This window comes from Bos grunniens, chromosome 13 (genome assembly GCF_055505025.1).
Source record: "Bos grunniens cultivar Pamir isolate PY7600 chromosome 13, Bosgru_T2T1.0, whole genome shotgun sequence".
Taxonomy (NCBI): domain Eukaryota; kingdom Metazoa; phylum Chordata; class Mammalia; order Artiodactyla; family Bovidae; genus Bos; species Bos grunniens.
In genome coordinates this window covers 21,826,985-21,841,642 of record NC_141177.1, presented here as the reverse complement: position 1 = coordinate 21,841,642, position 14,658 = coordinate 21,826,985, and the positions used below count along the sequence as shown (strand labels likewise).

The following is a 14,658-nucleotide window of genomic DNA, read 5'->3' as shown; positions in this document are numbered from 1 at the left end:
CTTAGAATGAGAAGTCCAGCATTGTCTTAATTACTTGCATATTCTTTATGACTTCCACTGGCCTGATGTCTGTTTTTGTTCACTTTTAACTCCAGGGGTCTGGTAGTGGGAACTGAGTTAATATTTAGTGAATTGATTTTGAAAGTTCTTAATAAACTTCAAAAGGTTATATGCAAAATACCCATATTTCTTTCTTACAGCCTTTTCTCTGCATAGTTTTTATTTTTTCTTGTGCATGCCATTTTTAGAGAGATTTTTAACAGAGGATAAAAGCCAGAGTAATGAGGTCACAGCCTGAGTTGGCCAGTTACTAGCTGTGTACCTGGTCAGGGTATTTGACTTCCTTGTGCCTCAGTTTTCTCATCTTTAAAATAGGCTGGAAATAATTATTGCTCCTTCCCTCAGTGAGTTAGTGATGGTGGTATCCCTCCCTCTTAGAATCAGCTGAGCCGATCAATGTAAAGTGCTTATGACACAGAGAGTCCTCAGTAACTGGGCACAGTTGATGCTCTGACTTTTTGCACTTACTGTTACAGTTCAGACATGGCCCATTCATCTCCTTCTGGTTCACTTGCCTTTTCTTCTCAGCTAGGAGTCTTTCAGAGTCTCTTCTTGCTTTCTACAGGTTACTCAACCTACTTCAGTTGGACTTTCCTTCCCCAATGGGACTGTTCTCACAGAAGGTCACTAGAGACCTCAGAATTGCCAAACCCAGGGGTCATTTCTCGATCTCTATCTCATCTGACCTCCCGGTGGCACCTGGCCCCATGAGCCTGTCTTCTTGAACTTCCTTACTCCCCTGGCTTCCAAGACACAGCCTGTTCCTGCTTTAGCCTGACCTGTCTGCATTTTCCTCTTTGTGCTACAGCAAGGGCTCCTTTTTCCCCACCCACTGTTTAAATGTTGGTGTGTCTCCTGTTTCTGTTTGCTTGTTAGCTGTGTGACCTCAGATGAGTTATCTAGATTCTGTCCACCCGGGTTTCTTCATAAGTAAACTAGGGATGGCTGTATACCTACCTTTCACAATTATGGGGTCAAGTCCATGAAACATGATGAGTATAGCACCTGGCGCTAATCCAGCACTCAATAAATATTAGTTGCTTTTATTACCATTATTTGCTTTGTTCTAAGTTTCTGTTGACTCTTGCAGCTTTCATTATTCTCCATGTACCTTCCAAATTTATCTGTGGCCCTGACTCTCTGACCACAGGCCCAGTGTTTCAAACTCTTTAGCCTTAGAGTCTGCTTGAATGACCCACAGAGCCAGCACCTTCCCCTCAAACCTTGTTCCCGCCTGTATTTCTAGCCTTAGTTTATGTCATCTCCATTCACCTGGGTACCAAGCCAGGAACGTAGACGTCATCCTAAATGCTTCCCTTTACTGTGTACTTCACCTTTCTTTACATTTTCTAACCTGTCCATGCTTCCCCATCTCTCAGAGTTACGAGAGATGCTCAGACATATATGTTTGTTTTTTTTTTCTAATTTTATTTTATTTTTAAACTTTACATAATTGTATTAGTTTTGCCAAATATCAAAATGAATCCGCCACAGGTAAACATGTGTTCCCCATCCCGAACCCTCCTCCCTCCTCCCTCCCCATACCATCCCTCTGGGCCGTCCCAGTGCACCAGCCCCAAGCATCCAGCATCGTGCATCGAACCTGGACTGGCAACTCGTTTCCTACATGATATTTTGCATGTTTCATTGCCATTCTCCCAAATCTTCCCACCCTCTCCCTCTCCCACAGAGTCCATAAGACTGTTCTATACATCAGTGTCTCTTTTGCTGTCTCGTACACTGGGTTATTGTTACCATCTTTCTAAATTCCATATATATGCGTTAGTATACTGTACATATATATGTTGAAACAAAACAACAAAAATACATGTTGAATGAATTGTTGTTGTTTTGTCGCCAAGTTGTGTCTGACTCTTTGCGACCCCCTGGACTACAGCACACCAAGCTTCTCTGTCCTTCACTATCTCCCAGAGTTTGCTCAAACTCATGCCCATTGAGTCAGCGATGCTATCCGACCATCTCATCCTCTGTTGCCCCCTTCTCCTCCAACTCGTGTTGAATGAATACTTGAACAATAAAAGGACCATTGCAGTAGCCCCCTAATCTTTCTCTCCCTCCTCTAATCTTACCATCAGGACATTCTCTTTTCTGTCACCAGAGAGATCTTTCAGGAAAGCAGATCTCATATTATTTCTGCTTAAAATCCGTTGCATGACCTCATTGCTAATAAGTAAGGTTCTCAAAGTCTGCTCATTGGAACACCAGTGGCTTATGTAGAACCAGTGCAGTGGTTAAGTGAGTTTGGGAAATTGTGTTCTCGGTTCTTAATTCCCCCCAAATTTGGAGATTCAAAATCCACGTTAGTGTATTAAAGGCCCTGAGAAGTGCTGTCATAAAGAAACCTGCTTAACGTAGCTTTTCTCGGGCCTGTTTATTTCTGGAGGCTTTTTATTGCAGAACCCTTTACCCACCTGAACTAGTGGAACATGCTTGGGAACTCTGACCTGTAGGATAAAGTCTAAATTGTATTTCATAGTGTTCCAAGAAATTTTCTTAAGTCTCGAAAAATGCAGAGATTAATGTAATCATCATCCATGTACTCACCATTAGCAGTGATAATCATTAACATTTTCTTGTATTTGCTTCATCTTTTTTTGTTGTTAAGAAACAAAAGGTTACAGATAAAGTTGTTAAAAGATAAAGTCTATCCTGGTTAGAGGCTACTCCTAGTCCCTCCCCCACGCTCAGAGGCAACCACTATCATGGACTTAAGTATCTTTTTTTTTCTTTTTCTTATTTTTTTTTTCTTAGTGTCTTTCGGTGGAACTTCTTCCAAGTTCTTTCCAGTACTGCTTCCATTATGGCACTGAGCGTCCTTTATCCCTCTCCTGGTACAAAGGGCAAGAACTTGTCTAGGGCAAATACCTAGAGATAGAGGGTGCATTTAAAATTCTATTTTTAATAGATGCTCTAAAAAGTTATACTCTAAATGTATAACCTCTTAGAGGCTTTAAAATGTATGCCTCTACTATCAGCTATATCTTTTCCAATAATTAGAGTTAAGCTTTTAAAAAATATTTATTTTATGTATTTTTGGCTGCGCTGTGTCTTCCTTGCTGCGTGCAGCGAGTAGGGGCTACTCTTGGATGTGGTGCGCGGGCATCTCATCGCAGTGGTTTCTCTTGTTGCAGAGCGTGGCTCTAGGGTGTGAGAACTTCAGTATTTGCGACATGTGGGCTCAGTAGTTGTGGCTCACAGGCTCTAGAGCACCGGCTCAGTAGTGTGGCACATAGGCTTGGTTGGTTCGCAGCATGTCGGATCTTCCTGGACCAGGGATCAAACCCATGTCCCTTGCATTGACAGGTGGACTCTTAACCGTTGGACCACCACAGAAGCCCAGAGTTAAGCTTTTAAACTTTTGTTGGTCTCTTGAGTAAGAAGTGGTGTCTTGTAGTTATTGTCATTTTCCTTTTCCTAATTCTAGTGAGCCTGCACATCTTTTGAGTGTATTGGCTATTTGGGTTCTCTTTGCTGTGAGCTGCTCACTCCTTTCCTGCCCATGTTTTCTTTTATGTCATTTATCTTCTTTCTTACAAATCAGTAGGCATTTTTGAACATGAAGTACATTAGTATTTGTCCTTTAGTTTACAGATGTTTTCTCCCAGCCTCTGTTCTAAGCTTGGTGTCATTTGTCAAAAGTTTGTCACTGACATGAAGTCTAAGATCTCTGGGTCATAGAGTGTATGGATTTGTTGTTTTTTTTTTTAATTAAAAATTTTCTTATTTACTTGTGGTTGCACTGGGTCTCTGTTGCTGTGTGCGGGCTTTCTCTAGTTGTGAGCATGGGCTACTTCTAGTTGCGGTGCACAGGGCTTCTCATTGTGGTGGCTTCTCTTGTTGCGGCGCACAGGCTCTAGGCGCACAGGCTTCAGTAATTGCAGTACACAGGCTCAGTAGCTGTGGTGTGCAGCTCTAGGGTGTGAGGGCTTCATTAGTTGTGGCGCATAGGCTCAGTAGTTGCGTTTCTTGGGCCCTGAAGTGCACAGGCTTCAGTAGTCGAGGCTCACGGGCTCTAGAGTGTGGGCTCAGTAGTGGTGCACACAGCTTAGTTGCTCTGTGGCATGTGGAATCTTCCTGGACCAGGGATTGAACCCATATCCCCTGCATTGGCAGGCGGGTTCTTATCCACTGCACCACCAGGGAAGTCCTAGAATATATGGTTTTAATGGATGTCTTTGAAGCAGCCACTAGGATACTGAGGGGAGGACCCTCCACCCCTGCTTTTCCCCACTTTTCTTGTAGGTCCATGTGTCCTACCAGAAGTACTTCAAGCTGGAGCCCCTCCAGGCCTACCATCGAGTCATCAGCCTGGAGGACTTCATGGAGAAGCTGGCACCCACCCACTGGCCCCCTGAGAAGCGGGTGGCATACTGCTTTGAGGTGGCAGCCCAGCGAAGTCCTGATAAGAAGACATGCCCCATGAAGGTGGGTTCTGTGGGTCAGGGGGGCCCTTTCTGCCTGTTCCAGTTCCTCTAGGCCCTGAGACACTGCAGGATAGCAATATGTGGGGGAAGGCACCAGAAGAGCCTGGACTAGAAAGATGGAGATTTAAGCCACATTTCTGGCATTTGTCAGCAGTGTCACTTTGAGCAGAGGAGTTTGCTTCCTCTGAGCCTTTATTTCTACCTACAAAATAAAGACGCCAGTCCCTGCTGTGTCTTGCTCACGAAGTATCATGAGGGCCAGGAATAAGAATGCTTGTAAACTGAAAAGTACCACATCAGTAATGATAGCTAGTACTCACACAGCACTTATAACATGCTAGGTACCATGTTAAGAGCTTTTCACGTATTATCCCACTTAGTCCTTCAACTGTTTCATGAGGAAAATACTATTATTATCCTCATTTTATAGAGAGGACACTGAGTGCAGCAAAGAGAGGTTCAATATTTTGCCCAAAATCATATAGCAAATAAGTTGTGGTAATATGACTCCATTTTCCACCCTCCTAACTTGTATATTTTCTTGCCTCTCAGCAGGTAAATGCGAGGCTGTCATATTTATCAGAAATTTGTAAATTTCTGGCACTTTGGGAGTAAGACAATCCCCAATATGTCTTTCAGTGTTTTGCTAAAGTCTGGGTAGGGTAGGTGAAGCCACGAAATCTGAGAAAGGAAACCTTGCTTTCAGTCCCAATATTGCCCTCACTTGATCTGTGAGCTTGAGCCAATGTCTTACCTTGTCTGGGCCCTGGTTTCCATCTTGAAAATAAGAGCATGGATTAGCTGATCTTGAAAGTCTCTTGGAGCTCTTAATCCATGGTCCCAAGTCCAAGGTCACCTCCCTCCCCAGACCCCTACCAGTGCTGCAGGATTGGCAGGACATGGCATGTGAGCAGGAAAGACTCCTTCAGGTATTGTGGTGAACATTTCCTGCTGAAAACCAGCCTGGAGGCCGAGCCACCCTCCTCAGCCCCCAGCCCAGGAATTATGAAGTGACATTCCTACTTGCCCATCCTATGAGAGCATTTCAGACCGAGTCAGATAGTACAGGGTTTCCCCATCCACAGTTCCTTGGCCCCAATCCCACCTGGCTTTCCTTCTTGCCCAGTAAGCGTTTGGCCACTCTCTTTCTCCAGGAAGGAAATCCCTTTGGCCCATTTTGGGATCAGTTTCATGTGAGTTTCAACAAGTCCGAGCTTTTTGCAGGCATTTCCTTCAGTGCCTCCTACAAAGACCAGTGGATCCAGAGGTATGTGGAGGGGGCATTTTTGCTGGGATTAGGGGAGGAGTGGGGGGCCCACGGGCATTCAGCACTTTCCTGGTCCTCTTCCCTCTACCACACCCTGCACCCTGATGTATGAGACCAAAGGTGCGGCTGTTCTGTCTGTTGAACTTGGGATTCTATGTGATCTGTTCCCATCTCAACGCCTGACACGGTGGGACGTTGACCTGCCACGAGGTTGAGCAAGAGTTTATCAGCCGATAAAGGATGTCATAAAAAGAATATTGTGCAGTCACATGCATCTCAATTTCCTCCTTGAGACGTGAGAATCACTCCCCTGTTACCTTCCTCTTCACAAGGTGAAAATTGGAAGCCTCTTCTAGAGAAGAACAGCTTCAGGTGCAGACTGAGAAATGATGTCATCCTGATAATAATTGGATGTGCTTTATTAATTGCATTCCAGTAAACCCTATTTAAAAAAAAAAAAATAGGTTAGCAGGGCATAGGCACAGGCTGTGAAATATTTATAGAGCGTCTGTCACGTATGAGACATAGTGCTCAAAGGCCAGAGGTGATACATAAAAATGAGGAAGACCCAGTCTCAGCCTTCAGCCGCCTGCAGTCTAGATAAAATGATGACACTAACATAGTACACTTGCCACTGATGCTATAGCATGGCCAGAAAGAGCAGGGGCTTAGACGTCAGACCTGGGTTAGGAGCCGTGAGGGGCTTATGAATTTTTGCGTGGTCCCAGCAAGGCAAAGGAAGACTGATTTACCATTAGACAGCCCTGAGCTCTCAGGTAGCCCTTTCTTTATCAGATAACCCTGAGTGAGCCGGTCAAACTGTCTGACCTGAGCTTCCTTCCCCCTTGGTTTAATGGAAGGAGCACTATGGTATCTGCCTCCTAGTGTATAAATCACATGACACATAGTAGACAGGCCGGTCTCATATGTTACTTGTTACATAACATAGATGGGCCGGTCCATGTTACTTGTTACTGTTATTCACATACTTTATTTTATTTAAGCCTTTGAAAAGTTTCATGAAGGTATTATGATCCATTTCCATTTGACTGGTGAGGAAACCGAGATCGGTGAGGTTATTTAAATAACTTGCCCAAAGTAATGCAGCTGTTGAGTGGGCAGCTGGGGTCTGTGTGTAAGGCTTTCATAGTTAATAAAAACTAATATTTATTTAGTGCATACTGTGTGCCAGTTGTTGTACTAAGTCTTCTCTACCTGAGTCTTCCAAGATAATAGCTCATTTAATACATTCACAAGTCTGTGACACAAGTGTTACTGTCATCTCTGCTGCACAGGTAAGGAAATTGAGGCAGAGAGAAGTGAAATCACTTGCCTGGGCTCGATGCGGCAGAGCTGTGATTTGAACCCAGGCCACCTGACTCCAGAGCACGCATTCTTCATCACTGTGGAGAAAAGAGCTGTGCCTTAAACAGCTCCCAGTTCCTATTTGGGGCTTGTGTTCAGAGCTAATTCATGAGCTACTAAGGAGACTCAATCCTGGCAGAGTCTTACCCCCCTCATAGTTGATCCTGCATAGGAAATTGTTGATTTCCATTTAATTACCTGCTTGGTCCTCCCCATTCAGCTCTGAATGAATCCAGAGCTATTGCCAGAAGGCAGACTGTCCTCAGAGGATGGAGATTTGCTTCTAAAATGCTGGGGGGAAATGACACCAGTTCTAAAAGCAAATTCCAAAAAGCCAAAAAAGCACACAATCCTGGTTGCAGAACGGACAATGCTACATGGATGCATCAGTCAGACTGTTGCTGAAACACTTGTTCGTGGCCGCCCCATCCTCTTGCTTGAGTTTGTTGAGTTGTAGGAATTAATGTAAGGGCTTGGGTAAGCTTTTGCCTTTGAGCCAACTTTTTAGGTGCACTTTTCTTGCTGTCGGAAGTTGTCCTTCCATTGCAGGAGTGTGGGTGTCTGGGGAATAGCACTGGCAAGAGTCAGGTGCTTCCCTGTTCACTGGGTAACTGCAGGTTGCTTCCCTTCTTAGGCCACAGTGCTCAATCTATAAAATGAAGGGATTGAGCAAGATGGATCATTTTCTTTTTTTTAAACAATTAATAAGATGACATTTGTTTTTTTGTTTGTTTTTGGTTTTTAAAATATATTCATTTATTTGGCTGTACTGGGTTTTAGTTGCAGCATGCAGGATCTTTATGGGCTTCCCTGGAGGCTCAGTGGTAAAGAATCCACGTGTACTGCAGGAGACTCGGGTTCGATCCCTGGGTTGGGAAGATCCTCTGGAGAAAGTGGCAACCCGCTCCAGTATTCTTGCCTGGAGAATCCCCATGGATAGAGGAACCTGGTGGACTACAGTCCATGGGGTCACACAGAGTCAGACATGACTGAGCATGTGTGCATGCATATGTGGGATCTTTCGTTGCAGCATGAGGGATCTAGTTCCCTGACCAAGGATTGAACCTGGGCCTCTTGCATTGGAAGCAGAGTCCTAGCCACTCCACCACCGGAAAAGTTCTAAGATCAGTCGTTTTCAAACTGTTCTTTGAATTTTAAAGCTGTGGAGAAGCGCTTGTAGTGCCATGGGGGGGCCAAGTTAGAGCTGTTCAGTTCCCCTCTCCCACTACCAATCAGTAACCCTCTTGTATATCAGCTAAAAGTTTCAGTGGTCACAGGTCTGGGTGTACCAGGTTTAAATTAGGTACCTGTAAGAGAAACCCCCAATTAACAGCAGACTAGCAAGACAAAAGTTTATTGTTTTCTTATGTAAAAAAGGACTGCAACCCAGGGCTGCGTGGCGGCTCCCTTGTGTCTAGGAATTAGGCTCCCATCTCTGCTTAGCTGTTCCGTTACTGGCTTTTATCCTTAGTGTCACCTCATGGGTCAAGATAACTGATGAAACCCCAGGCAGCTGGGGGTACAAAAGGGGCAGAAGAAGGGCCCCTCCTCACTTTTCTAAGGAGCCCTCCTTACAGCTTGCTTACACCAGCTCATTGGCCAGTACTTAGATGTGCAGCCATACCTAGCCCCAAGAAGTACTGAGAAATGTATTTTGGGCTTCTGTGTGTCCAGCTTGAAAGTTGGGTTCTAGAAGAAGAGAATAAGGTTATTTCTTCCCCACTGAGGATCTTTTCATCTCTGCTGGTTCTGAATCTATGAATACCCTGATGGAGGTTTAATTCAATAGACATTTATTGCACTTTCACTGTTGGAAGACTGTGAATTATCAGGCTGAACCATTCTCTTGGGATGAATGCAACAGGTATTTGAGCATGTCGCTTATCGTTCTCCCTGGCTGTAGCCTTCCTGAGTGGATATAAACAGGTGACATGCAATTGGCAGGGCTGAAACCTTAAGGATGAGAAGGAGCCAGTCATGAAGAGCTGCAGAGAAAGGCAGTTTTTCATGCCACAACCGAGAGCTAGACTCTGCCTCATTCATGTGCCTACATCCTCTGTACCCTGCATAATGTCCATTCACTGGTATCTGTTGGGCACACACATAGGTGCTGTGCATGGAGAAACCCCAGCTTGGTAGGGGGGTCTCAGTGGAGTCAGTGTAATGGTAAAACACCCCACAGGCTCACTGCTCCCCATAGTAGGAAAGTGTCCCTTATTCAGCTGGACAGCTACGAGGCTCAGGGCCTGACTTAGGGTCACCAGCCAGGGATGTGAAAAGATGGAGCTAGTCAAGCTTTCTTTCCAAACAGGACCCTCATTCCCCACTTTCACTCCAAACACCAGTCTCCTCATTGGGAGCAAAGGAGTGCATCAGTTTGGCTTCTCACTGCTTGTCATGTCAGTAAGGATGTCGCATCCAGATCCAACCAAGATGGCTGTGTGAGCTGATCCAGATCCAGGTAAAAGGGGCACATATTCCAGACTTGGAATTCACCAAGGGTCAGCAGCAGATTCTTTCCAGGAGGTCAAGGAGGGCAGAGGTCCTGGTTTTATCCTAACGTTCCAGCCCCCTGCTGCTGCTGCTGCTGCTAAGTCGCTTCAGTCGTGTCCGACTCTATTCGACCCCATAGACGGCAGCCCACCAGACTCCCCCGTCCCTGGGATTCTCCAGGCAAGAACACTGGAGTGGGTTGCCATATCCTTCTCCAATGCATGAAAGTGAAAAGTGAAAGTGAAGTCGCTTAGTCGTGTCCGACTCTTAGGAAGTCACAACTTTGTTTTTCATTTGAAGTCCTTTAAGGTAGCCTCTGAAAGTCACTTAAGGGCCTGGCCCATAGGAGGTACTCGGTTACTGTTCACTTCTTCTTTTAACTCCTGACTACCTGATCTGGTCTTTCTGGTGAGATCCCTGGCTCATTCATTCATTCTAAGTATATTCATTGCACCTACTATGTGTTAAGGCCTGCACTGAGACTGGAAATCAGAAGAATAAGCCACAGATTCACCTTTTGAGGAACTTATTGACTGGATGGGGGAGCTGGGAGTGAGGTACAATAGTTAAAAACAAAGGTTCTGGAGGATTCTGCCTGGATTCAAATCCCTGTTCTGCCACTTTGTAGCTGTGTGACCATGGACATGCTACTTAACCGTTCTGTGTCTCAGTTTCCTTATCTGTGAAGTGAGAATAATGGCAGTACTTGCCTCATGGGGGCTCTTAAGAGACTCAAATGAGTTAATGTACACAAAAGAACTAGAACACTGCTTGTCCCGTATATGTACATATAAAATTAAACTCTGCAAGACATGTGTTAGATAGAGCCAAGCTGTTGATGAACACTTGCTCATTGCTTCCTTGGCACAGGGCTTGCACTTGTGTGTGTGGCCTTCACCGTGAACAAAAGTACTCGGGGTCTAGTCTCATGTCAGTGGACAGGGAATGTGGTTACTGAGCACATCATTGTGCAGGAAGCAGCAAAGGAGAAGTGGGATGGAACCCACTCCTAGGAGTTGAGGCTTGGGTGTGGCAACTGGTCTCGGAAGTTTGGAGGTGTTTGTGGTGTTTGGTCAGGTGTGAATAAAGAGTGGCCTGTCCATTGCAGCTCTTTTGCATGGGGGAAAGATTGGAACGGCCTCACTGACCAGCAGGAGGGGACTAGATAGATAAACTGGTTTCTTCATGCAGATGGAAAACTTCAGGAGATGTTAATGTGATCCACACCATCAACATGGCCAAATCTCTGAAACAGAGAGTTAAATTTTTCAAAAGTTGTAATAGATTACATGCAGTATAATGACAATGATGGATATGGTGAGAGACAGAATTTTGTGAGAGCTTTCTACATGCCAAGCACTGTTCTAAATGCTTTGCTTGTATTAATCCATTTGATCTTCTCAACAGCCCTCTGAAGTGGGAACTGTTATCAGCTCTATTATACAGATAAGAAAACTGAGGCACAGAATGGTTTTAGTCACCTGCCCAAGTTAGTGACATAGCCAACATTAGAACAAGGTCTTTGGGCTCTATAGTGCACACTTTCACCATTGCACTGTGTAAAGAGCACACAGGATGATACCTTTTTATACAAATAGTGAAAGTGCGACCATTCATAAAACCGCAGTATCTGGAAAGAGGAGGAAGAGGGAAAGAGACCATAGGATAGAGCTTTTATTTAGGTGTGTATTTTTAAAAATCTGAAACAAAGTAAAGTATTAATATTTGCTAATTTGGGTCACAGATATGTGGACTGTTAAATCATTTTCTCTTTTCCTGCATGCTCTGAAATATTTAGTCATTTTTCACTAAAACTTTTATTGAGGTAATTGTAGGTTCACGTGCACTTGTAAGAAATATTAATAATACAGAGAAATCCCCAGTGCCCTTTAACCAGTTCTCCCCAATGGTAACATTTTGTGAAACTATAGCACAGTATCAAAACCAGGATGTTGACATTGGTACAATCCATCCATCTTATTTGGATTTCCCCAGTTTTACTTGAACTCACTTCTCTGTGTGTGTATATTTAGTTTTATTCAGTTTTATCATGTGTGTATGTTCGTATATCCATTACCACAGTCAAGATACAGAACAGTTCTAACATCACAGAGGTCCTTGTGTGGCCAGTTTATAACCACACCCACCTACACACACACACACACACACACACACACAGCCTAGTCCCTGGTGACCAGTAATCCCATCTCCATTTCTTTTTTCTCTACTTGTCATTTCACAAATATTACATAATAGAATCCTTCACTGTGTGACCTTTTAAGATTGGCTTTTTTCCACTCAGGATTCCCTTGAGATCCATCCAAGTTGTTCCCTCTACCAATAGCTGGTTCCTTCTTATTGCAGTAGTGTTCTGTGGTGTGGGTTTGCTACAGTTTGTTCAACAAGTCACTTGTTGAACGACATCTGAGCTGTTTCCAGTTTTTGACTATTATGAATAAAGCTGCTGCGAACATTCACATACTGGTTCATGTGTCAATAGAGGCTTCCATTTCTCTGGGATAAATGCCCAAGCATACAGTTGCTGGGTCATATGGTAATTGCTTGTCTAGTTTTATAAAAAAAACTGCCAGACTGTTTTCCAGAGTGACTGTACCTTTTTCATAATTTTAGGGAAAGGATTTTGACTGGCAGAGGGAAGGCATACCAGGTGGAAGGGAAAAGTCTGCAGAGATCTGGAGTTGGAAAGTACTTTGCAAGTTTATGAAAGAGTGGGGCATCTTGTGTTGCTGGAATATAGTCTGGCCTTAGCTAATGAGAGAACACAGGTTTGCTCTTCACTCATGCAATCAACAAATCTTTACTGAGCTCTTATGTGTATCTAGACACTGTTCTGGGCACACAGAGATACTGCCTTCAGAAGCCTGAGTCCAGCAGAAAAGATGGGTGAAAGAATGACAAGGTGCACTGTGAACAAGGGGAAGGGAGAGCCTTCGGCAGGGGATGATGGGGGCATCTTCAGACCTCTGGTGCTCTCATGAAAGCAGGGATCACGCCTGTGTTACTCTCCTCTGGGCCTCAGCATGTAGTAGGCAATCAGTAGATATGCGTTAAGTGTTGAGTGAATGATCTCATCCACTGTACACGCTCCCTGTGAGTGTGACCTGTTAGCAGCTGCACTTCCTAATCCCACCGTGTGAGTAAAAGGGCAGAGACTCAGTCTAGACACCCCACCCTGGAGTGAATTACCGCCCCACAGATTGGAAGCCAGCATGACATACAAAGGGCTGGAATGCTCTACTGTAAATTTTTAATTGTTAAACAAGCAAAGAAGGTTGTAAATTCCTCGTGGCGGGACAGTATTGCATATTGTGGCTGTTGCCGCTGCCAAGGTCTCTTATCAGCCCGTTGGTGTTTCACAACCTCTCGTGCTTCTTGCATGTTACAGGGGCCCCTCCACAGGGTCTCTGGGACATGGTGCAATGCCATCCTTTTTCCCGTGGGGGTGGCAACCAGACTCTCTGTGCATCGTCTGTCTGACTTCTTCTCATTTTGTCTCCTGCCTAGATTTTCCCCAGAGGAACATCCAGTGCTTGCCCTGCCTGGTGCCCCTGCCCAGTTCCCTGTCCTGGAGGAGCACAGGCCCCTCCAGAAGTACATGGTGTGGTCAGACGAGATGGTGAGGACAGGGGAGGCCCAGATCCACGCCCACCTCATCCGGCCCTACGTGGGCATTCACCTGCGCATTGGCTCTGACTGGGTAACTTCCCCCTTCCTCTCATGGCTGGGTTGGACATATCCATGAGCAGGACCCATGTCTGTGACACTGAACGCTGAACCCATTGCACCAAGTCCTAGCCAGGGCAAAGAGACCTCACTCGGCCAAGCTGATGGGGCTGTGCCCCACAGTCCCACCATGGACACATCTGAACTGTGGCTTCAGAGTGCTTGCTTGGTAGTTCTCATTTTTAACAGTTGCCCTTTTTTCCTCATTTCACAGATGGATAAACTGAGGTATCAAGCTAGGCTCTGAGTCAGGCAGCAAGCCAGAGAGAGCCCACAGTCTTCCGCCCCAGCTAAGTGTTTAGCCAGTCGACTCCTTGTTGAAAAACAAGCTCTGGAGGTTGGGTGGGGCTCCCAAGAAAAGAAGATATCATCTTCCAAATTCAGCAGCTGCTTAAATGTGCAGAAACCTCATCAGGTTATCCTCCCTGTGAAAATAACAGGAGCAGTACGGACGATCTCCTTAGTTTACATAAGAAGATATGTATATATCTGTGTGTGAGAAATACTCATTAATGGAAACTTGAAAAATACTCAGAAGTATGGAAATTAGATCAAAATTCATTCAGTGTCATTTGAGGAAGCAGTCACATCCACATGACCCCCTTCCTGCCCCTCCACAAAGTAAAGGAGCTAGGACCTGTACTCTCCTAGGACATAAGAAAATATAAGCTGCTTTTTTTTTTTTTTAAATCTAGCATAATGCTAATACCAAACTCATTAAAAGCTCAGCTCAGGAAAATAGAGTCCATTCTCACTAGTAAACATAGATGCCCAGATCTAAGTAAAATATTACCGAGTAAAATCCAGTAGCATATTAAAGAACAAGCAAAAGCAACACAAACAAGTAAAATTTATCCCAGTGATGTAGTGAAATTTATTATATTAATGCCCAAAGAAGAAAAATCATATAGTCATCTCAGTGGATGCCAAGAAAGCGCTTGATAAAAAGTCAGCATTCATTTATGATTTAAAAAAAAGAAGAAAAACAACTCTTAACCAACCAGGAATACAAGGGGCCCAGCTTAGCTTGATAAAGGCTATCTCTCCAAAACCCACAGCAAACATGCACTTCTTGGGGCTATCAGAAGTGTTCCCACTGAAGTCAGAAATCAGATGAGGCTGCCCATTATCACCAGCATAGTTCAGAATTCTGCTGAAAGTCCCAGATAATGCAGTAAGACCAAGAAAAAAATTGTGAAAAGCCAATATCCCCTTAGCACTGTTAACTGCTGATGCATTTCCCTTTTCCTCAGTGGTTTAAAACAAAAAAAAGTTGCACTCTTG

At 44.5% G+C, this 14,658-nt stretch overlaps 1 protein-coding gene across 3 annotated transcripts in view; it reads left to right on the top strand.

Annotated features, from left to right (window-relative positions):
• The window catches only part of POFUT1 (protein O-fucosyltransferase 1), a 39,942-nt gene that overhangs the window by 2,616 nt on the left and 22,668 nt on the right, over positions 1 to 14,658 (top strand). For 2 of the 3 annotated variants that reach the window (XM_086332444.1, XM_086332443.1), the window contains exons 3-5: positions 4,324 to 4,506; positions 5,660 to 5,772; positions 13,156 to 13,348. In XM_086332444.1, coding sequence (XP_086188570.1) covers positions 4,324 to 4,506; positions 5,660 to 5,772; positions 13,156 to 13,348 — 489 coding nt within the window. Of the gene's footprint in view, positions 1 to 4,323; positions 4,507 to 5,659; positions 5,773 to 9,448; positions 13,349 to 14,658 lie in introns of those variants that run through there. The other variant, XM_086332445.1, reaches the window with a different exon arrangement.